The 25,061-nt window shown below is 47.1% G+C and overlaps 1 protein-coding gene across 2 annotated transcripts in view; it reads left to right on the top strand.

Moving 5' to 3' along the window:
• Nucleotides 1-25,061, top strand: part of CLIC5 (chloride intracellular channel 5) — a 162,653-nt gene that overhangs the window by 121,945 nt on the left and 15,647 nt on the right. For both annotated transcript variants that reach the window (XM_043449464.1, XM_043449465.1), the window contains exon 4: nt 3,256-3,362. In XM_043449464.1, coding sequence (XP_043305399.1) covers nt 3,256-3,362 — 107 coding nt within the window. The remainder of the gene's footprint in view (nt 1-3,255; nt 3,363-25,061) is intronic.

Below are 25,061 nucleotides of genomic sequence, written 5' to 3'. Positions count from 1 at the left end.
TCCTTCCAAGGAGTAAGCGTCTTTTAATTTCATGGCTGTGAACTAACTTACATGGTTGGATATGTGAACACAGGTTTGCATCTTTGAAAGTTTGCAACTGGCAGGTTCGTATGTAGGGGGCTTACTGTATGGAGTTTGAAGTCAGGGAGAGAGGGGACAACCTTCCACTTTTCAGCTCATTAAGAAATGCAAGGTCAACACTCAGGCTGCCAGGAGAGGCCCTGGAATCAGCAGAGGTCACCCCCTGAGGACGAGATGATTGTCTTCTCTTTTCTTCCAATGTATCCCCAATGTCAGGGACAGGGCCTAACCCCTGGCATGACTGCATGTTGGTTTAGTTGCATGCTGTTCTTTTGTTCGGGGGCATGGTGGCCTATGGTGAGTCAGTGAGACGTCAGTTGGAACTCTCAGCCAATCAGAGCATTTCCATCTGCAATCATATCTTTTCTTTTGCCACTATTTATAAAAAAAAAAATTGTTTTGATGAATGGCCAACTGTTTCGCTTCCCAGAATGAAGCTTAAGTGCATATCTAAAATGCATGCTTTGGAAATAAGATATCTTAAAAACAGAGTGGAGAGAAATTTCCATGAGTGAGGTCGCCCAACCTTTCTGGAAAGAATACTGGAGTGGGCTCCCATTTCCTTCTCCAGGGAATTCTTCCTGACCCGGGGATTGAACCTGAGTCTCCTGCATTGGCAGGTGGATTCTTTACCAGCTGAACCACCAGGGGAACATTTGACAAAGCAGCCATTGACAATATATACACACATGGATGTGGCTGTGTTTTATTTGTGAATGCTGAAATTGGAATTTCTTATTATTTTCACACATAAAAAATAATATCTTCTTTGGATTTTTTCAATCATTTAAAAGTGTATAAACTGTTTTTAGCTCCTGGGAGCCACATAAACAAATGTTGGGCTGGATTTGGCCCACAGGCCATAGCTGGCTCACCCCTGAGTTAGAGAAATTGCCCATCACTTTGTCACCTGATCACATTACAATCTTACTTCAAAGATATTTCTATAGATAAAGCACTATTTGTTAGCCTTTTAGAGAAACAAAAGGTACCCTGGAACCCGCTCATCTGCATATTTAAAATACAGTGTAAATATGGAGCTAAAATAAAAGTACTTAACATCCTGAATAGTAGTTGCCCCAAGTCTAGTTACCAAAATCTGTGAGGTTAATATTTGAAGATACACTTCTTACCAGAACAATCTTCAAGTGGGACATTATGCTATAAAGTCAAATCTCAATGACTCATACTATTTACAACACAGGATGGAACTAGCATAGTCTCCCTGGACACATGGCCTTTTGTCACCCAACTTAAATTTGGTACCACCCACTCATGTTTGGCCCACACTGGTCATGAAGAAATGGTTGGATGAGTGGAAGTCTGATCAAATAATGGCAGGAAAAAAACAACCAACAAACCCAAATATAAAATGCATTATCTAGTCCCTTCTGTTTTTATTATTTATCAAGCAAAACAAGGAGTACTTTGTATGTATTGATAATAATTTAAGACATTCAGTTCTAAGATTCAATGTGGGAAAGCCAAAATAGGGACGGATAATCCTAAATTCCCTCATCTTGGAAGGTTACCTAGCATTTGGTAGGGACAATCACTTTGTGTCTGCAGTCAGAGCAGATGAATTGATAATTCCCAGTGTATTCGGGGAGATGAGTGCAGAACCTGCGCAGAGCGCCCCCTGGTGGCGTCTGACAGCAGTTCCTTCATGGCGCTCAGCCCAGCTCCAGGGAGTGTTTGGCGGCTTGGGGGGTAAACAGCAGAGGAGAGGCCGCAGGACACGGACCTTAAGAGCTGGGCTTCCAAAGTGAAAGTACCTGGGTTGGATTCTTGCCTCTGACGCCTGGTCTCCTGAGCTTAGACAAATTGCTTAGCTTCTCTGCACCTTGGTTGTCTCCTGTGGGAAAGAAAGCTAATGACAGTAACAGTGGAATTGTGAGGAATAAATGATGAATCTGGCACAGAGTGGACACTCAGTACAAGTAAGCTTTTACTGATGTCAGAGAAGAGAGGAAGTGAGGGGATCGGTGCTCCAGCGCCCAGGAACCAGGTTCTCATGGCCCCTTCACTATTTATCATCTATGATAATAATAATGACCTCAAATGACCTCAAATAATAAATGACCTCAAATGGTCATTTAACTTCTCTGGTCTCCAATTGCTTCCCTGTAAAATTAGGGAGATAATGCCTCGTATCTGCCCAAGGGCAGACGGCTGGACCCGGTGACTTTTGGAAGACCCGTCCAATGGCAGTATCTGAAATTAAACAGCCACTCAACATGGTCCAGAAGTAGGTGGCCCTAGCTAATGGGTCAGTGAAGGAACAAAAAAAAAAAAACAATGAAAGAAAAACAAATACTTGTTAAAGATGTTTTGCTTCAAGTTATTTAAAACATTAAACCAGAAAAAAAAAAAAGAATTTTGTGTTTTAAACATAAAGTAGCCAAACAGCTGGAAGTCCACTCTTCACCCAAAGATCACAAAAGTCCACATACTTAGTGATTATGATGGTCAAGCAATTGCCCCTCCCCCACTTCCGTCCACTCTTGCCTGGCCATTCATGTAGAATGCTCATGAAATAATGTCTTTTGAAAATCAGAACGGCTTGTTTTGATGGCACCAATGGGGTCAAAGCCATGGATTCTGCTACAAACAAGTTTGCCCTCTTCGGACTCACATGCCCCCTCCTCCCACCCCAGCTCTGTGTCTGCTTTTTTTTTTATGATGACACCAATCATTGGATTTAGGGACCACACTAAATCAGTACTATCTCACCTTGAGACTCTTGACTAATTACATCTGCAAGGACTCTATTTCCAAATAAGGTCACATTCTGAGGTCCTGGGTGGACACGGGTTGTAGAGATAACACTCAACACATTACAGGCTCCAAATAGCAAGTAGGCAAGATCACTGAATATGTTTAAATGTTTCCCATGTGCTTCTCCTCTTTCTTGTTCCTAAAAGGCCACCCTCCCTGTGTGACTCTTCACGTACCTCTAACAACTGCCTTGCCCACGGGGTAAAATCCAGGCCCCTCACAGGCACTGTCGTTGAACTAGTGCCCACCCTCCCTACAGAATAGGTTGGAGAAACCTCAAAAGACTTACAGATCCTGCTGAAGACAAGAGTGTTTCATCATGAGGTGACTGAAAGAGGCTCTCCCTTAAAGGACCTCCGAGTTCTCACTCACCTGAGAACACATCTTGCCTTCCAGGTACCCCAGGCTGGCTGCGAAACATCGGGAATCCAACACGGCAGGCATCGACATCTTCGCCAAGTTCTCCGCTTACATCAAAAACACGAAGCAGCAGAGCAACGCTGGTGAGTGGCCCCCTTCCGCCCAGCCGCCCACCCTGGTGCCGTCCCCTGCCCAGGGCACCTTCAGATACTCACCAGAGAAGCACCTGGAACCAGTGCTTTTATCTGTTCATTCTGAGGCCTCTTGATGCAGTGGAGAGGGTGTTAGATGTTGCTTTCTGGCCAGTGCAGGAAAAGAGGCCGGTGGTCCTTATTGTGGAATCAGAAGAGGGATGCTGTTTGCGCTCTGAGCCTGCCTTGGTGCACATCATGATACACTGCGCACAGGGTCCTGCCTTGGCCATGCGTGGCTCGGTCGCTAAGTTGTGTCTGGCTCTTTGTGACCCTATGGACTGTAGCCCGCCAGGCTGCTCTGTCCATGAGATTTCCCAGGCAAGAATACTGGAGTGGATTGCCGTTTCCTCCTCCGAGATATCTTCCTGACCCAGGGATCAAACTGGCATCTCTTGCATCTTCTGCATTGGTAGGCGGATTCTTTACCTCGGCACTACCTAGGAATCCTACTGTCCGTTTATCCCCAGTTCACAACCTTGCTCTGTTCACAGAAGTCCTGATTAGAACAGCACATTGAGGCTGCTGTCTGGTCCCTAAAAGACTTCTCAGGGGGTTGACCAGGGGCCATGATGGGACAGAGCTGTCACCACTATGGTGACCGCTCAAGGCAGAGCCTGACCCTCTGCACACCCCACCCGCCTCCGCCACCACCACGGCCAGTGCAGAGAATGCCGGGAACCTCTTCTCAAAGCCTGGCTCATTTTCCTGCTGCTTCGTCGCTGCGATCCCATGGACTGTAACCCATCAGGCACCTCTGTCCATGGGGATTCTCCAGGCAAGAATACTGGAGTGGGTTACCATTCCCTCCTCCAGGGGATCTTCCCAACCCAAGGATCGAACCCAGGTCTCCCACGTTGCAGGTGGATTGTGTACCGTCCGGGCCGCCAGCCACCAGGGAAGGGCTCCTCCTCCATTTGCCCCTTAACTTCGGGCCTTGGCCACAGAGCTCAGGCTTGGTGGCCTCTGCTGCCTTCTCAGAGGGGTTTGAGCCCCTTGTTTAAGTTGACAGAATTTACTTATTTATTTTTGGCTGCACTGGCTCTTTGTGGCTTTTCAAGGGCTTTCTCTAGTTGTGACCAGCAGGGGATGCTCTTTGTTGCAGCTCTCAGGCTTCTCAGAGTGGTGGTTTCTCTTCTTGAGGAGCACAGGCTCTAGGCACACAGATTCAGTGGTTGTGGCCCCTAGGTTTAGTTGCCCTGCAGCATGTGGAATCTTCCCCGATCAGGGATCGAACCCATGTCCTCTGCACTGGCAGGCAGATTCTTATCTACTGTGCCACCAGGGAAGTCCTAAATTGGCAGTGTTTATATGTATGTGTGTGTGTGTGTATGTGTGTGTGTGTGTGTGTGTGTGTGTGTGTGTGTGTATATATATAAATATATATATATATATATATATATATATATAATATTTATTTATTTATTTATGGTTGCATCAGGCCTTAGCTGTGGCATGTGGGATCTTCGTTGCAGTGCACAGGCTTCTCTCTAGTTGTGGCGTGTGGGTTCAGTAGTTGCAACTCTCTGGTTTAGTTGCCCCGAGGCACGCGGGATCTTAGTTCCCCTACCAGGCATCAAACCCTCATCTGCTGCATTGGAAGGCATGTTCTTAACCACTGGACTGCCAGGGAAGTTGCATAAGTTGATAGCATTTTTAGTCCCTCATTTGACCTGGTCCTTTAGCTTGAGTTAAAGTGATTTGAATAGCACTGTCCCATTGAGAATGTGTGACCCTTGAAGAACTGTGTTAGTCCCTGGGAGGAGAAGGAAGAAGGATGAGGAAGTTTGCTGGTCCCCTGAATAGGAAGATGGAGCCTAGCCCTGAGCCAGGCAGAGCAAGGGTGTCACGAAAACTTTGTGAATGAATGAGTAAATGAATAGTGATTGGTTGAACAGCACTTCTGGCATCTTCAAGAATGAGTGAGAAATTGAATATACAACAGGTGATCATACAATGGATCCTGAAACCAGGTGGCCCATTGGCTTGGACCACCTTGGATCTTACTGCTCCACGAGCCCGGAGGAGAAAGGCACCTCTTTGGACCAAGGTGACCAGGAAAGACAGCCACGCATGAGATGAGAGAGAACTTCTGGCAGGAACTGTTGGTGCAGTGGGAAAGTAAAGGGTTCAGTGACAGCTCCTGCAGACCTGGGGGTGCCAGGCACAAAACTAGATTCTAGAAAAAGACACCAACCCAGTCTTTGAGGCCTGACTCGTGCAGAAGAAAAGGCTTACGTTTGCAACGATAACAGGACAAGAGGTGGGTGATGACTTCATCAAGGGGAGTCTGAAGGGCTGGTTAGTTGGCCTGTGAGCAGAGAAAAGAGTTATCTCCCAAGGGGTTCAGAGCAGCAGGGATTTACCTCTGGGTCATCTGAGAAAGCTTCCTAAGGGATTTCAACTGGGTCGTAAAGATTCAGGGGGGTCATTTGACCGGGAGCACAGGGTGGAGGATGTGGGGAGGGTGAGAAGACTCCAGTGACAGAGACCAGGAGAAGCATCTGGAGTTGGATGGCAGCCGGGGTGGGGAGGGGAGGTGGGGGGGGGGCCCTGGATTTTACCCTGTGGGCAAGGTAGTCATTAGAGGTACATGAAGAGGTACCATAGGGAGGGTGGCCTTTTAGGGACAAGAAAAAGGAGAAACACGTGGGAAATAGTTTAAATATGCTCAGTGCTCTTGCTTTGTGGCTCTTTGGAGCCTGTAATATGTTGAGTGTTGTCCCCACAATCCATGTCCACCCAGGACCTCAGAGAGTGACCTTATTTGGAAATAGAGTCTTTGCAGATGTAATTAGTTAAGGGTCTCAAGGTGATTAGTTAAGGTCTCACACTACTGATTTAGTGTGGCCCCTAAATCCAATGACGGGGTCCTGGCATGAAGAAAAGAGGACATACAGAGATTGGCGGGCGTGGGGAGGGAACGGGGAAAGTGTGAAGACAGAGCAGGGAGTGCAGAGTCTGTTTCTGCATCTGTTAAAATATACTTAGTGATGCTGTCAATTTCATCATCTGCCAAACAGGGCCATGAAGAACATATCCAAGGTTTGTCATGCACAGTCATGTTATTCATAATTAGATGCTTATGAATCCTTTAGCACAGTGCCTGACACAATGTAAATGCTCTTTAAATGTTCACTTTGATTATTCCTAAAGCAAAAATGAGATAAACACGAAAACTGGCATCAGAAACTACTGCTTCAGCTCTTGCTTCGTGAGCCCTAACGAGCATTCCAAACCTCCCAACCATTTAGTCTCTTTTTGACTTGTTTAATTCTGTTTCCCATTTCCTAGATGCATTTTCTTCCAATCCAAGGTAGGCAGTTGCTCTCTTGGTCCATGGATGTTGGAACCTGCGATGTGAAGGGACTTGAGTGTGGATTTCTGGTCCCTGAGGGAGTCCATGAGTGAGGAGAGGAGAGCTCTAGGGCCAGCAGGATCACCAGTAGGATCACCCATTAAGTGTGATCAGAGGGGACCAGAGGAAGAAGGAGCTGGGGAGGATGATTAAGAAGGACTAGCAAGTGAGGAAGGGGGCCCGGCGGTGGGGGGATCGTGAAGATGAGGAAGAAAAGCGTTACGACAAAGTTTGATCTGTGATATAAATCACCGCACAGCTCCTGGGAGACTTTGCTTCTTGTGTTCAGTTTTCTGTACGCCTCCTCAGGCAGCCTTCTCTGACTGTCTCTCTCATCTGCATCAGCCCGTTCTTCAGACCCTACTCAACAGACTGGCCAGGCTGACCAGGAGACGGGCCCTTCTCCCTTGGAAAGTGGAGGTGCAGCAGAAGCGGAGAGCCCACGTGGCCCAGGGAAGGGCGTCTTTGAGATGGGAGAGAGCGGCCCTTCATTTAGCTTTGGCTGCGGGAGTCCCTGCTCTGGGCCCCACACATCTGTCTTCCAACCTTGCAGGGAAGAGTTATGTGATTTGTTCAGCCTTGAAAGTTTATAGAGCTCTGAAGCAGGAGGATGGTGGGGAAGGGCAGGGAAGGCACGAGCTTCGTCCGTCTCTCCTTTGGCATGCCCAGTAACAAGCCTGGCGTTCTCTGCACTCCACTGCACCTTCACCCTGCATCCTGCCTCCGCCCGGCAGAGGCCATTTCCATCCACGCTGCTGGTTCTGTGCCTCATGGCCTTCCCTGTCTGTGAGTCCCCCTCCTGGCACTTCTCGCTCACTTTCCTCATAGACACAGCCATGGCACCCAGACCTCTGAGACTGGATGGCAACCCTCAGACTCAGCAGCTCCAAGTCCCCTCTCCCCCGGCCCCCACACTGGCTCAGCGTTCTGCCCACTGCGATGTCAGTGTGGCTTCTGGGGTGTGTCCATTCCCTCGAGGGGTTTCTTTGACACCTTGCTTTACCTGGTCACCCCTGCTCTTCTTGGTTATCTCATAAGATGACCTGGGCTTCTCTCTTTGAATATCCATCTTGCATTTTGCATTTCTTACCCTCAAACTGCTGTTTGAACATACTCTACCGAACCCCTTGGCTATCAAAGAACTCATTTTAGCTATTTACCGTAATCCAGGCATAAATACTATATTTTACTTTCTTTTTCCCCCAACTTCTCTTTTTCTTTCTGCTTTCGCCCTATCCACCTACTGGTTTATCTCACTTTTTGTACACACTGCAGGTTCCAGACAATCGACAGAGGAATCTCATGTGTGTTTTGTGTTCTTTATTCTTATTCACTCTTTTTAAAGTCCTTTGTTAATTCCTCCAGCCCTATCACATGTCCCTAGATATATTAATACCCCTGCCCCATGACTGTCTCATTTTTGGCTTGTGGCACATCCTCATGTACTTTTCTCCATTTCCTTCTTGGTTGGAGAGTGAGTGGACACGTACGTACCTGTGGACTAAGGATACAAATCCATCCGTCGTTTCTCCTGGTCTGTACATGTTTGCACATTCCTTCCTTTATCCGTCCACATCCACGGGGCTCTCTCCCTCTCGTAAGAGGTCTAAGAGTCCCAAACCCACCTGTTTGTGTCTAATCCAAACAGATCCTATGCAGCTTTTCCTTCCCACCTTTCCATATTCCTTTCTCACGTATCTGCGGATATGTGAGACTGCGGATCCCACCTCTTTCTCTGCTAAGTGCTCTTTTTCCAACTTAGCTGATTTTGGTCTTTCAAGACTCCCTTGGAATTCCCTCACCTCCTGCCGCCTCAAGTCTGGCTTTCTCTCTTATTTCCGTCTCTGTTTCCGTCTATCCTGGGGGCTTTCTTTCTATTTTAAAATGTATACTCCACTCGAACCAGAAAGGCTTTATAACCACTCACAGGGGCAACATATTCTAGAAGGAGGTGAGGAAGAAAAACAAGGTGTGTGTGTGTGTGTGGAGGGGTAGGGGGGGGTGTCATAAAACAAGCTCAGGGCGAGAGAGACAGCAAAGTCAACTCCCAGAGCCCTGTGCTGGAGGCGGGTGTTGGACCACAGCCTTTGGGCCAGATGAAGGCAGACCGGCCGCCCCAGAGAGTGACAAGTGTTCCTGACATGGGGCTGGAGATGCAGTCGCAGCAAAGCTGTTCTTGTCCTTCTCTTTGTCCATCCGGCTGTGGCTCCCTTCACGTCCTCCTGGAGTCGGGGCCGGTGACCCCGTGGCAGCGTGACACCTCTGTCTTCTCCCTCCTTTGGCTGCACCGCCCTCACAGTCCCCGCTTCACCCGCCCTTGCTGCACCTGATATCCATCTTCTTCTTCTTCGTCATCTTCTCTAGAAGACCCGGAATCGAACCCAGGTCTCCTGCGCTGCAGGCAAATTCTTTACCAACTGAGCTACAGGGAAGCCCAGGTTGTGTCCATTATGTGTGACTATTGTAGATCATGCTGCAATATATAGGAGGATGAAGATATCTTTTTGGGTTAGTATTTTTGTTTTCTTTGGATAGATACTCAGGAGTGGAATTGCTGGATCATGCTTATCCCTTTTTTATGAAGACTGATGGGCCTCTCTACTGAGTTTGCAAAGATGTACTCCTTCCTAACTATGGAAGACAGTGGGATAGCCTAACATACTCCTGCTAAAATAGTTGCCCTGATAAGAATTCTAACTTCCTAAGTAAAGTCCTAAGATCCCTCCCTTGGGTACCTATGATGTGCTGGCCCCAGGGATGTGTGTTTAGAGTCCCACACTTGGATTGAGTCGTCTCTCTAGCTTTTGCCCTTCATTAGTTGTAAGTATAGTAGCTGTATTTTCCAATAAGAAACAGACAAGTAACCAAAATAAACTTAAACTTTTGTTAAGATTTTGATGGTAAGACACAGTCTGATTTCAAAGATGTCAAGTGTGAAAAAAGTATGTATCTTAGTCTTGATGAAATATGGAAGGCGGTTCCCATAGTTCTTTCTTTATTTATTTATTATTTTTTTCCCATTCATTTTTATTAGTTGGAGGCTAATTACTTTACAATATTGTAGTGTTTTTTGTCATACATTGACATGAATCAGCCATGGATTTACATGTATTCCCCATCCTGATCCCCCCTCCCACCGCCCTCTCCACCCGATTCCTCTGGGTCTTCCCAGTGCACCAGGCCCGAGCACTTGTCTCATGCATCCAACCTGGGCTGGTGATCTGTTTCACCCCTAGATAATATACATGTTTTGATGCTGTTCTCTCGAAACATCCCACCCTCACCTTCTCCCACAGAGTCCAAAATTCTGTTCTGTACATCTGTGTCTCTTTTTCTGTCTTGCATATAGGGTTATCGTTACCATCTTTCTAAATTCCATATTTGGAACACATATGTGTTAGTATACTGTAATGGTCTTTATCTTTCTGGCTTACTTCACTCTGTATAATGGGCTCCAGTTTCATCCATCTCATTAGAACTGATTCAAATGAATTCTTTTTAATGGCTGAGTAATATTCCATGGTGTATATGTACCACAGCTTCCTTATCCATTCGTCTGCTGATGGGCATCTAGGTTGCTTCCATGTCCTGGCTATTATAAACAGTGCTGTGATGAACATTGGGGTACATGTGTCTCTTTCACATCTGGTTTCCTCGGTGTGTATGCCCAGAAGTGGGATTGCAAGAACAGTGTGGAGATTTCCCATAGTTCTTTTAAAATCTAACATTCTGTTACTTCCTAGAGGCTGTGCGTGAGAAATGTCAAACCCTCCTTTCTGCTTGACCTTGGGCTACCCTATTGGAAAGAAAATGAATTGAGGTCAATATTGCTTCCAGATCCCTCTGGGATGTCTGTCCTAACCCCATATCTAGTAAAGTGTCAGTTCTGCCATCAGTCTTTCCTGCCTGGAAACAAGTAGTGCTTATCTCTTAGTTTGAGGGCTTTCCTGGTGGCTCAGACATTAGAGAATCTACTTGCAGTGCAAGAGACCTGGGTTCGATCCCTGGGTCGGGAAGATCCCCTGGAGAAGGAAATGGCAACCCACTCCATTATTCTTTAAATGCAACCCACTCCATTATTCTTTCCTGAAGAATGCCATGGACAGAGGAGTCTGGTGGGCTACAGACCGTGGGGTCTGCAAAGAGTAGGACACGACTGAGCAACTAGCGCTCTCTTTGTTAGCTCCAGAGGTTGGCAAAGTTTTTGATCTTTTGGACTATCTAGGATGTCACTACTGCTCAGCTCCCCTGCTGGAACACTATAGCAGCCACAGACAATGTGGAAACACATGGGCATGGCTGTGTTCCAATGCACTTCATTTATGGACACTGAAATTTGAATTTCACATCATTTTCAGGGTCACAAAGTATTATTCTCTTTTGACTTTTGACTTTTTTCCCCAGTCATCCAAAAATGTAAAAATCATTCCTAGTTTGAGGGCAGTGCAGAAATAGGCAGTGGACTGAATCTCGATTTGGTCCTTGGACTATAATTTTTTAGTCCAAAAAGTTTGGGCTAAAATTATAATTATAGCTTTATAACAGTCCAAGCTCTGTTTTAGGTAGTCTCAGGCTACAATAGCAAGTTCCCTTAATTTCTATACCTCTCAGCTGCCTTGTCTCTAATATGGAGATTATAATAGTGTCTTATCTTGCCCTGTCTTATTGATTAAATGAATAAACGCACTGAAGCACTTCAGACAATACTGCTAAGTCGCTTCAGTTGTGTCTGACTCTTTGCGACCCTATGGACCATAGCCCACCTGACTCCTCTGTCCATCAGCTCCTTTGTCCACTGGAGTGGGTCATCATGCCCTCCTCCGGGAGATCTTCCCTACCCAGGGATCAAACTCTCGTTTGTTAAGTCTCCTGCATTGGCAGGTGGGTTCTTTGCCACTAGTGCCGCCTAGGAAGCCCCTTCAGGCAGTAGGCACCAAGCTATGGCTGTTACTGCTTCTGCTATTCATTTCAGGAGTTCTCCCCAGATTTGGGGGTGCCCTCCCTCTGGACTGGGCAGCGCAGCTTTCCGGGTAATGCAGAAGTGTGTGCTGCCCTCTTCTGGCAGGTGGAGGAATCCGCCCTAGAGACAGATAATCATGCTTCAATATAGGGAGACCGGTGGACTTTCAAGCATCTTCTCTGTGTTCCGGGACTCGGTTAAGCCTCAGCTTTAGCTGGGGGTTCCAGAAGAGTCTCGGTCTCCTTCGGGGGCTCGAAGCCACCTTGCTTTATCTGTGCCCGGCACCCAGAGCTGGGCAAGTGCCCCAGACCCCACGGATCCTCCAGAGGTCGCTGGCTGCCTGCTGATAAGCTCTTCGCCATCCACTGCTTCTTTTTCCCTTGCCTTCTCCCCCTCCCGTCACCTCTAGTCTTTGCTTTTATGAACTTCCTTGACCTAAAATAGGAAAGTGTTTGCAAGGAGTCGGAGCGGCCTGGGAGGGCTGTTAGCCCAGAACTAACAAGCCCGTTACTATCAAAGCCCCCGTGCTGTCTCCCGCAGCCTCGTGAAAGCCAACTTCTGTCGGGGGTGGGAGTGGAGGGTGGGGGGGCAAGAGGCGGGGTGGAGTGTTTTTCCAGATTCCCCAGGATGTGGTGAGCCGCGTTCAGAAGCCAGTGTGTGCATTTATTATTCCCAGCCAGCCATTTCCAGCGCAGGCCCTTCCTTCCTGCGCCTCTTCCTCCCTCCCGCACTCCGCCCCAGGTCAGAGCGGGCTCAGGCTGGAGGCCAGGCCTTCCCGAGGGGATGGGCACGACCTCCCGCATTCAGCCTCCCGCTCAGAGGTGAAAGCGAAAGCAATATGTCAGCAGTATTGGGAGTAGGAAAGTGCGTGGTAGTCAGCCTGCTGCAAGACAGAGGTCTTGAGGTGGCTGCGGGCTCCCAGATCTATTCTACAGGGGGACCCCGAGCTGTTCTTTTGGAGGAAGATAGCTGGTGGTCCAATTCAGGACGGGCAGTCACTGGGAAGAAGGCCTGAGCCCAGGCTGTTATCACAGGGCAGCTCCGGGGGTGGTCCCCGGACCACCGCAGGGCTGAGGATAACGAAGGGACTGTCTCCCCACTTCCTCACAAAGCAGTCACTGCTGTCTCATTTCAAAAAACGCCTCTGGTCATAAAGGAACCCTTCAGGCTGCCTTCCCTGGCCACCCTTGAATGCACAGGGCCAACTAGGGGTCTTTTGTTTATTTGTTTGTTGGGTTAACGTTTTGCTTTGATTAACATTCTTACAAGGAAAAACAACCTAGGCTCTGTGGGACCCACCTCCGAGGCGTGGAGTGCTCTGCAGAGGTGCTCAGCTGTCTTCTTACCCATGGGGGGTGGGGGGGTGTCCTAGAAGCCAAGAGCTGGAGGGCGGGGAGAGGGCAAGGAGCTCCTGCGGACCCTTGCCCAGAGCATCCCATCCAGAAAGGGTCTCGGACTTGGCTCATGATCGAGGCTGATGTGGCCCCGTCTAATTTCACAGATGCTGTGCCCCCGAACAAATCCTTGGGCAGTCATCAGGAAGGCAGTTGGGGCGTCGGGCTGTTGAAGCGGGCAGGCCCGGGGAGGGAGGAGGGGGGAGCAGGGCGGGAGGGGAGGGTCCTACCTGGGTGGGCGCATTCATTAGTGGAGGGAGCCGAGTTAGCTGTGTGGGCTCCCGGCAGCAGAGCCGAGACCACCAACACCATTCCATGTGCTGGAATTTCCCGCCGTCTGACCAGAATGAGCTCTCCTGGCCTGGCCTGGCCTCGGATCAAGGCCTGGGGAATAAAGGAACATTAAATGACTAATTCGAACATGAGGTCAGGGCTCTTTCACCTCTGGCTACCGTTCCTCCATCCTGTGCAGTGGATCCCTCTTGTGCAGTCTGCACGTGGGAACTCAAGCCGTCCCTCTGTCTCTCCCCCTCCATGTACACACACACACGCTCACACACACACAGCTTGTGTGTGTTCTCATATTTCTATGCACCAATAGGAGCCTTTACAGGAAGTCCCCTACATACGAAACTTCAACTTAACAAACTTTCAAAGGTGTGAATCTGTGTTTGCATGTCCAGTCACGTAAGTTCATTCACCTGTTGGGTGTACGTGGTCATGTGCATGCATCCTCTGCAGTGGTTATGCTTCTGGGTACTTCGCTGTACAGTACTATATAGACTACAGTATCTTTATTTCAAGCCCAGGATGTCAGGAAGCAAGCATAAAAGCAGCGGCAGACAGCCAGTTGTGTTAGTTGAGTACCTAGGCAAATCAGACTTATGAAGCACTCTCCAAAGAGATGGGAATACCAGACCACCTTACTTGCTTCCTGAGAAATCTGTACTCAGGTCAAGAAGCAACAGTTAGAACCAGACATGGAACAACAGACTGGTTCCAAATTGGGAAAGGAGTATGTCAAGGCTGTATGTTGTCACCCTGTTTATGTAACTTACATACAAAGTACATCATGTGAAATGCCGGGCTGGATGAAGCACAAGCTGGAGTCAAGATTGCCGGGAGAAATATCAATAACCTCAGATATGCAGATGACACTACCTTTATGCCAGAAATCAAAGAGGAACTGAAGAGCCTCTTGATGAAAGTGAAAGAAGAGAGTGGAGTGAAAAAGCTGGCTTAAAACTCAACACTCAAAAAACTAAGATCATGGCATCCAGTTCCATCACTTCATGGCAAATAGATGGGGAAACGATGGAAATAGTGAGAGACTTTATTTTCTTGGCCTCCAAAATCGCTGCAGATGGTGACTGCAGCCATGAAATGAAAAGATGTTTGCTCCTTGGAAGAAAAGCTATGACCAATCTAGACAGCATATTATAAAGCAGAGGCATTACTTTGCTGACAAAGGTCCGTCTAGTCAAAGCTGTGGTTTTCCCAGCAGTCATGTATGGATGTGAGAGTTGGAACATAAAGAAGGCTGGAGCGCTAAAAAATTGGTGCTTTTGAGCTGTGGTGTTGGAGAAGACTCTTGAGAGTCCCTTGGACTGCAAGGAGATCCAACCAGTCCATCCTAAAGGAAACCAGCTCTGAATAGTCATTGGAAGGACTGACGCTGAAGCTGAAGCTCCAATACTTTGGCCACCTGATGTGAAGAACCGACTCATTGGAAACGACCCTGATGCTGGGAAAGACTGAAGACAGGAGGAAAAGGGGACGACAGAGGATGAGATGGTTGGATGGCATCACTGACTTGATGGACGTGAGTTGGAGCAAGCTCCGGGAGTTGGTCATGAACAGGGAAGCCTGGTTTGCTGCAGTCCATGGGGTCATAAAGAGTCAGACATGACCGAGTGACTGAACTGACTGGCTGACTCCAAATGGAACTCTTCTGTATGTAGGGGACTTACTGTACACAGCTCCTTAAATACACAGGGTCACAGATCAATTAACCTGAAACAGAATGTGCTTGCATGTAAAACTGTATTAGCCACAAGACATGATGGGGGTCTCCCAGCATACCATTCGGGGGCGTTGTAGTAGGTTTATATGGTGACTTCATTCATAGTCCCCTCTCTGTGGTTGGAACATGGCTTTTGAGAGAAAAGTCCCCGTCTTCTCTGTTGACTCTTGGTGGGGAATGGCCCTGGGGAGATGAACCTGTAGAATGGCCCTGGGGAGATGAGCCTGTAGAATGGGTTCCCCATTTGTGGTAGATCTGGGGCTGAAAATGACAAGATGTAAAATCCAGGTGGTTGGGCCAAACCTTCTAACCAAAACTTCAAACACCCCAACTATGAACCCTCCTTGTCAAATCTGTCTCAGTCTCATCCAGGCAGGATTCTGGGCATCATTCTATCCATTTTACACAAAGAAAGCTGAAGGGTGGATAAACTGTTCAGAAGACATGATGGAGCCAGGGACAGATGCAGGACCAACCAGGCATTTCTCAGCTTTCAATTTTTTTGTTACAAATGAGTGATACTAAAACAAGAATTGAAGCCAGAGGTTAAATTCAGTGTGATATTTATCAGCAGGTTAGATAGGATAATTTATTAAAACAAAATAATGTTTCCACATAGAGATTTGAGTTTAAAACCTTTAGCTTTCTTGAAAACTCTGCTCTTGAACTGTCTTTCCAGAAGGTATCCCAGCCCAGCTCCAGCCTATTGGTGAATTTAGCCTGAGACGCCTCATCAGCTAAATAGATGCATATGTTTAAGACTTAAGAGAGAAATAGCACTTCATTTTGTTTGCCTCATTACCCGGACCATTTTCCAAGCTGAATGGACATCTGAATCCCCCAGGGGTCTTGTGACAATGCAGATATTAATGCAGCAGGTCTAGGGTGGGGCCTGAGAACTCCCAGGTGGTCCTGATGCCGCTGGTCCAGGAGGGAGCTTTGAGAAGTAGGGTCTAGGCAGCAGTCTCCATGGAGATGGGATGCCTGTATCTCATTCATCATCATTATCCCCAGAGCCCAGCTCAGCCTCTAGCCCAGAGCAGGTGCTCAATATACACTTGCTGAATGAATCAATAAACCATATCTTAAACACCCTGAGATGCTCCGATCCTGCCTGCTTGTTTACTGAGAGAGGATGAAAGGGCTGACCCTGCCTCTCCCATGTCAGGAGCATCTCCTCCAGGATGCTTCCTGCCCCAGCGCATCCAACACTCACCTTTAAAGCCTATCCCATTCTCCTGATCATCCCTGACACTCCCAAGTTTCCATTTAAATTTGATGATGCTCTATGGCTAGAACTGTCGCTCAGCTGAGAACATGTAAGGTTTATATAACCTCTGTTATATTAAATCCAGTCTCATGGTAGGGAAAAAAAAAGAACTTCATTTAAAACCAATCAATAAGAGTGTAAAAATCTGAACAGTTCCCCTCACGAACACTGTCAGTGTGGTGGTGGCGGTAGTGTTGGCTTAAATGATATTTTTCTTGTCACTGTCAGTTTTGTAACTACATTCAAGGAACATTATATTTGGTGTTAAAGGTGAAACGTCATGAAGAATCAGCAGAGTAAACACACCAGACTGAATTCTAGTGTTCTTCCAGCCAGAAACCAGGGGGCACCTTATTTTTCTAGGAACCCCTGGTCAAAGAAGCATTTAGTGATCTGGATCATAGTAAGTCATGGGTTTATCTGTGCCTCCGGTCCAGAACCCCTTCCACTCCTGAAAGTTCCAGGGGAGAGCATCCCACTTCATGATTTCTCAGGCCCCTGCACCCAGGTCTGACTCTGATGGTCACATGCCCATTGGCGTTTGCGTCCACAGTTATCCGTGTTTTCTTTCCCTGGTGGGGATGTCAAAGCAAGCTTTCTCAGCACTCTGCCCACGTCTGGCCCTGGTCTCTGTTCTGCCTGTGTCACTTGGCAGAGGGGTGCAGGCTGGTGGTGGCCTCTGCTTCTCGTTTGGCTCTGATGATGTTGCAGGAGGGCACGCCAGGCCAAACAAATGGAATCCCTGCATCCATCCTCCAGAAACCAAACGCTCTCATCACGCAGAGAAAGGAACCATCATAGGTTCTCTGAGGACAGGAGGCCCGTTGCATAAGCATAGGGAGATGTATAGAGTTACATTTTAGTGCCTTTCATCTTTCCTCAAACCCTACTGAATAGTTTGTTCTTACAACGAACACATGTTCAGTACCAGGCACTCCCCAGGTGCTAAAATAATAATGTAATAATGAAATATTGGCAATATGTGTACTGGCAAAGATTGTATTTGGCTGCATATAATAGAAACCTGATCACAGAAGCTAATAAAATATTTATGCTATTTTTACATAGTGAAAACCTATGTAGCATTTTCCTATATGCCATGCTCTGCTCTAATCTAAGCAATTTTTATAAATGTTTACTTTTTAATAGGTGTTTGCTTTTCTCACATTACAAAAAGTCCAGAGAGGAGAGAGTTCCAGGCAGCTGTAGTTCTTTAAGAAGTCATGAATCCAGCTTCTTGGAGCATCTGATTCTCCATCTTTGAGTGTGTGACTTGCATCCTCATGTCACATGATAGTTGCTTCACTTCCAGACATTACATCTGAGTTCCAGGCAGTGCCAGCTGTGTCTTGTCTTTTCTTTCTCAGAAGCATAGCCATCAATTTCCACTTGTATATCGTTGGGAAGAACTTGATCATTTGGCCTCATATAGTCTAGGTGTATGGAAAAAAAATAATTGTGAGCCAGCTTGTTGCTACTCTGAACAAATCTGTGTTCTCTTGGTAACAGAGAAGGTAAAAGTGAACTCTTGCATATAATCCACTTTCAACTTAAGATGATTTAAAAAAAAAAAACTGCAGTGAAATTATCTGATCTAGTCATGCCAAAAAAAGGCATACTATTTCAAATTCTCCCTTGGGCTTGACTAAATCTGAATCACTACCCCACTTAGATTTTAGGAAACAGAAGTATAAAACTGCATACTTAATCTGAGACACTCTTGGTTCAAACTTTAGAAGATGTAAGACTCGTGTAGTAAAAGCTGTTTAGTAAAAGTTATAATGCTCAGGGGAGAGCTTCTCCCCCTAGAATGTAATCAGTGTTGGGGGACAACAATGGGCACCCAGAGATCTGCTCTGAGTAAGGGAGAGGAGGGTGTAATTGTGCAGAATCTGGGAATTTCTGCAAAAGTGCCGGTCATCCGCAACCCCTGCATCAACTTAATCTCTTAAATTTGCCTCATTGCATGACTGCTAAGCAGAAGGCTTACTCTGGTGCAACTGTAATCATGGAGGCAGAGTCAGAGTGAAAGGACCAGCTGAACACGCACGAAGAAACTCTGTCTGATTCATCCGGTGTGACTTCCTCAGGGCAAAGGACCGGTCAAGCACAATGTTTATCTGGCAGTCCTTTTCCTTGCAGCTCTAAGAATTTATTAGGTGTTTTTTAGCTTTGGCCCTTACATGTCAGCGTTATCACACACTGTACATAACAACCACAGACTGCATGCCAAGCACCAGCCCGAGACTTCTGCAGGTGTTATTCACGGCCACCCTGTCAGGTGTACCGTGCTGTGATCTGTTCTGCAGATGAGGAAACTGAGACACAAGAGGTTAAGCTAGTACGTGGCCAATCTGGGATACCAACCTAGGCAACTTGTCCTGTGGTCTGTGCCCAGTATCTTTAATATAGTCCGTTATGGAAAATGCTCAACTGGGTTGTTTAACAGGGGTTTCCACTTTTTTTCAGACTGAGTTGTTGAATAAGGGTTGGGTAGGTCATTTAGGAAACTGGGATCAAATCAACTCATAAAACAACAAATACTGATTGAACAACTACCGTGTATATGTCGTTGTAAATGCCCAACAATCCCAGCTTCACTGCTGAAGTCCTAATTCAGCAATCCATGGGGGACTAAGAGTTCCAAACCTTGCCCATAGAGGGCGCTCCACAGATACCTATTTGACAAAGAATGGACCAACTATATAACCTAATATAGGATAGTCACAAAATGACTAGAACCAACAATTATTTAAATAGAGAGCTACGATGGCACTCTGGCCGTTTTTAAAATCGCTAATGGCTCTTATGTAAAAGATGTTGCTGTTTGAGGATGAAGAAGGCAGAGGGCGGTTAAATAATTTCAGCCTGTTTGGAGGGGTTTGAAAGTTGAAAAACAAAGTCTCTAGGTCTAAACTCTGGAACAGATGACCGAGAAAGTTATTCTCCCCCTTGAGAAGTTCATTCCAAATGTCTGAACATCAGCACTCCACCGAATCTATGGCCTGATACTTAAAATTAACCTGTCAGAAAGTCACCGTAAAAATACTCCCCGTTTTCAGCCTGATGCAGTCCACCGCATAAACTACAACCAGCATTAATAGCTTCAGTCAGCATTTACGTTGCTCTTCCTATTAGCACAATGGGGTTTACAACCATTTATGAGTTTCTGGAAAGCCTAATAGAAAACACACATAGAACGTTCGCTCTACACGTTGCGGGAGTTTTCTTTGCTGAAGGAGCAGCCAGAAGGGGGCGCCACATCCCCATCGCAAACGTCCGGGCCAGGCTCCCTAATGGGGACCACATTCTCTGCGGGCGGCTCCAGCTCGTTTTTTCCCCTCCCTGGTGAATTCCCGCAGTTTTCCTCTTCAGCTGGCTCTCTCTCCATTCAGTGTTTCTCTGTCTCTCGCCTCCTGTTCATAAATAAACATCTGGGGTATTTACATGGTACAGACTGTGTTCACACAAGGAAACCTATATGTGAAGAGCTAAGTGATAATCCTTCTCTTCAAATTTACTGTGGCTTTTAGGAGATGCAGCAGATGATTTGAATCTGGAATTGTCTCTGTGATCCATACCTCCCTTCATACTTTAAAATCATAGCTTATAAAAGGCATGTTGGATTGTCCTAAATGCTCTACCACGCCTGTGTTTTAAACACAGCCTAATAAATAATTTGTTTGAACTAACTCCAGGAGATAGTGAAGGACAGGGAAGCCTGGCATGCTGCAGTCCGTGGGGTCTCAAAGAGTCAGATACGACTTAGCAACTGAACAATGAATAGTAATTGGCAGAGACTTGTATTTCTTAGAGAAAAATATTTGTTGTCTTTGTTTATTGTTATTGGGAATAATACTTCGGAACAAAGGGCAAACATAAAGTTGATTTGTGGAGCTGTATAAATCACAATGATCCCCTACAGGGCTTGAGGAGGAAGCTATACAGAGTCTGTCGCTTCTCAAGGAAAATCCTTTGGCATTCTTTAGAAATGTATCAGAAAATGCCTCGTTCACTAGGTGATTCTCTCCACCAAAGAGAGGTAGGAAGCCTGCAATGATGACCTAGATCCCAATCCACCATCGTGGTTAGAGCTGAATCCTGCCTTGGGAGTAGAGAGTTATTTACTGGCCTTTTATTGGAAGAACCGTAGGAGTCTGTCATTTCAACTCTCTCCCATTCAAGGTCCCAATCCTTTCTAGAACCGGGAAATAATACTCATGGCAGCCTGAGCTGCAGACTCTTCCCAAGCCCAGCTGACGCCACGCAAGGGAACAGCAGGGGTCTGCTGAAGTTACTGGTGTTTTCTCATAAACCACTATGTTTCTACCTTTCCTGTTTTCACCAGCGCCTAGAGTCGAGGGCCCGGGATCTGTTTCCCACCTAAAAGCCTGTCACACACCAAGCCAATCTGACAGCATCTTCCTCCCCATGAGGCCAAGTCCACTCTTCGCTGGTCTGATGTGAAAGTGAACGTGGATTCTCCAAACTATCAGACCAAGAAAATTTGACACCCGGAGAGAACAAGGCTAAACCCAAAGAGATGATCCAGGCGACTTGGGGTCCTGAGCATGTAGGAGAGTGAGGGAGTGGGCTTCACCCTCTGAGCTCCCCTAGTTCTCCTTGCACCTGGGAAGTTTTGGGATGATCGGATGAGCATCACTTCAGACACCCCACTTCTGTTGCTCTTAATCTTCACTCAGTCTCTCCTTGCTCCATCTTTTCATAAACTTACGTTCCAGAGCCGTAATAATGATAATATGATGATGATGATGATCTTTAAGTTCCACCATGCACTGGATTCTGTAGAAGCAGTGGCAGGATTCAAATCTGCGCAGGTCTCCTGAACACTAGAATGCTGGGCATCCTCCTTCTGCCTGACATGGCAAGCCTTCTTGGGGAGCCTGGTGTGGGGCTGACACCCTCTGACCCAGACTCTGTCTGTCCTTTCCCTGATGATACCAGTGACCTGCCAACAGACAGCCCAGGCACCGCAGAGAGGGGCCCACCACACATGAAGGAAAGCCAGCCCTGATGCCATTTCCACCTCAGCGTGGCCTAAGGACCCTCCATAGATACAACTGATATACACGTGCCAGTGCCAAGTCACCTCAGTCGTGTCTGACTCTGTGTGACACTATGAACTGCACCCTACCAGGCTCCTTGTCTGTGGGATTCTCCAGGCAAGAATACTGGAGTGGGCTGCCTTGCCCTCCTCCAGGGGATCTTCCCCACCCAGGGATTGTACTTGTGTCTCTTAAGTCTCCTGCATTGGCAGGCGAGTTCTTTACCACTGGAACCACCTGGGAAGTGTGTATGTGTGTTTGACTGTGCCGGGTCTTAGGTGTGGCACACAGGATCTTGTCTTTGTTGTGGCATGTGGGATCTATTTCTCAGACCAGGGATGGAACCAGGACCCCTGCATTGGGAACGCAGAGTCTTAGCCACAGGACCACCAGGGAAGTCCCAGAGATACAGCTTTAAGAGACAAGAGAGCGTGGGGATCAGCCACTTCTTACCTGCTCTGTGTTCTAGAAAGGTCACTGTGGATCAGAGGGTATGGCCCCCAGTTTCTGCCTGTTTTATAATTTTACCTCTATGGGATCATCCATACTCATGTAACCCCAATATAACTGGGCAATCTTACTCTCTTTAAGGACTTTTGCAATAGAAACAAGCTACACGATTCTAATCCCCAAACCTGGAAGATGAATGTGGATCTTTACAGAGGGTGTTTTCAGTGGGAGGGAATTACATTGTCCATCACAAAGCTGAAAGTCCCAAATATCCCTTAGAATATCTTTGTCCTCAAAATTGTATTCTTTATGATAGCATCTACATTTCTGCCCACCTGGTCTGTACCTCCTCTTCCCCCACCGCTCACAACTTTCCTGGACCATTCTGCTGTTTCAGCCTCCTCCTCTCTCCTTGATCTTTGGCCCTTAGACATCTCACAGGAGCAATCTGACCTCTCTGTTTCTAAAGAAAACCGTCTTCCTCCAAAAGGCAAGAGGGAAGCAATAGTACAGTCTATTTGATTTTTTTCTTGTTCCCACCATGTTTTCATTCATGCTTGAAACTATCAAATATCAACAAGGTGTCGCCATCTTCGTATTTTCTCTCTGAGAGTATGTGATAGCCAGAAGCATCTCTGCTGTGGTCTGCCTCAAACCACAGCTGCATATTTCTTTTTGCATCCTTTATATCAACATGCTCTCAAATGACAAGATGAAAAGTAAAACCTTCATTCAGGCTCAGATGGTAAAGAATCTGCCAGCAATGTGGGAGATATGGGTTCAACCCCTGGGTGGGGAAGATCCCCTGGAGAAGGGAATGGCTACCCGCTCCAGTATTCTTGCTTGGAAAATTCCATGGACAGAGGAGCCTGGTGGGCTACAGTCCATGGTGTCACATGAGAGTTGGACGTGACTGAGCATACACACACAGTTGAAGCTAGGACATGAGGAATGGTACCCTGACAGCCACACTCTTGTTAGGGGGTAAGGGGATATGAGAAAGGTCTGCAGCATAGAGGGAAGATGGAAGTCCGAGTGGGCCCCCAAGCAGCTGTGGGTCCGTCCTTGGCACCCAGAGATGGCCTTGCAGAGTAGAAGTTTAAATTTTGGAATCCAACAGCCCCTGTTTTAAATCCTGGTTTTGCTCCTAAGTCATATAATAAGACTACTATTTTGAAAACATTTTTCTCTTTGTCTTCCTGGGTACATGATTCTAATATGTCCTAGGCATCAGCTTCAAGAGAGATCAGGGTTCTATAGAAGGAATTCTAAGAAAGAGAAAAAAAATTGAGTGCTTAGCTTCTGTTACTCAAAATAGCATTTGCAAAAGACAGTAGCCTTGCAAGCCAAGCTATTGTCTTAAAATGTTCTAAATGGCCTTTATTTCTCAAAGTTAGCACGGTTAAGAAAGAGGCCTGGAGGAATCAACTCTCAAGGAGGCTTGCTGCTCTGTGATTGATGGAATCTATGACACAGGAAATGGAAATGAGACAGGGGTTTGGAGGATGAAGGAGGAGAGGGAGCCAGAGACGTGTCTGGAGAGCCTCATGGGGCGCTGTGCTCGGGTATCCTTCCCAAGGAAAGTTCTGGACAGAGGCTAGCATCCCATCTCTTACCCCCACCGGAAGGTCAATATCTCCATGGTAACTCTGGAAGGACGTGAAGGGGTAGCATCACTGAGGAGGGACACAGCCCCTGCGGTAGGCAGCCCACATCTTCCACCCAGCAGACCCCAGGACTTCCGTCTCCCCTGTGCTGGGAGGTCCCAGGAGCCTCCTCCACCACCCCTCCCCATTAACTCAGGGGGAAGAGCCAGGGAGAGGGAGGCTGTCTGAGAAACTGAGCATTTTTATGCCAGAGAGACTGAGAACTCTCTAGAAGGACTATTTGGATCCTTACATCAACTAGGTTCTAATCCAGAATGGACTAAATTAAAGCTGTTGTTTTCCCATGACCCAAGGGTTGGGAGCTTGTAAGGAAGACCAGAGTGGTTAAAAAAAAACAAACCAGGTATGTTCTTCGTGGTCCATCCCAGGAGTCGTTCGAACAACCTGCTGTGTGCCTTGGATGAGACTGAGACTCAATTTCTTTATCTGTTCAATGGGGATGAATAATAGCTCTCATCTCAATAGCTTCGCTGTGTAGTTAAATGACCAATGGTGTAAACATCCCTGGTCCACTTCAGAACATCAGTGTTTTTCTTGCTGGTGCTGGGGAATCGGTTTCGAGCAGAGAAAGGAACACAGCGGGCACCGGTACTGGGGTGTGGGACCATCTCCCAGTGACCACCGTCTTCTCCATGGCAGAGGCGAACAGACCCCCATTCAGGCTGCAGACGACGGTCAGAGGTGGACCCCTGGCTCTCCTCTATCTGCAAGCTCACATGCCAGAGAAAATCCACATACGAGAAACTGAGAACAGAGCAATCTGGCCCACAGTCCTTTCACCTGTGACATCTGCATGGCTCCAAGTGAATTTTGAGCCCCCAGGGGTCTGCACGGCCCTTTTTGCTCCTCGGTACCCCCGCTGCATAAAGCATGTCAGCGCAGCACGCCTCAAAGCAGGGCTCAGCCGCGCTTGCAAGAGCTCATTGGAGGCTGAGTCTTGGCTCCCTGGTCTCCATTCAGCCTCCATGCCCGGGTAAAAGTATATTATTTTCTTAGCTCAAATTGCCGTTTCCAAGTCATTATTTCTCTACAGCTAGAAAACAATATTGGGTCTTATGTAATATCAACCTCAATGAATCTGGAAGTGATCATGGAATGGGTGGATTTTTTTTTCCCTCCTTAAGAAAGAGAAAAATAAATTTGAGATTGTTTGCATATGGCTGAGAATATTTATGAACTATTCCCCTTGTTTCCTCATCACATATTTTACCCAGTGCGTTTGTGTGTGGTACGGAATAAATCTTTACAGGAAGGGCGGGGTGGAGAGGGGAAGAAAGCCATTCAAGGGCTGGAGATCCATCAAGTGCCTGGGACGTCAGTGGTCGGGGGGTCTTGGGGTCTCCTGGCTTCAGGCTGGCTTGCTGCTGTCGAAGGGTTCCCCCCCTCCTCACTTCTGCTCCCCCTTTCCTCCCCTCAGAGGAAGTCTTTTGGAGGGAGAGTTTCAGATGCCAACACGGAAGGAA

This window comes from Cervus canadensis, chromosome 28 (genome assembly GCF_019320065.1).
Source record: "Cervus canadensis isolate Bull #8, Minnesota chromosome 28, ASM1932006v1, whole genome shotgun sequence".
NCBI classification, from domain to species: Eukaryota; Metazoa; Chordata; class Mammalia; order Artiodactyla; family Cervidae; genus Cervus; species Cervus canadensis.
This window is presented reverse-complemented; position numbering and strand designations above follow the sequence as displayed.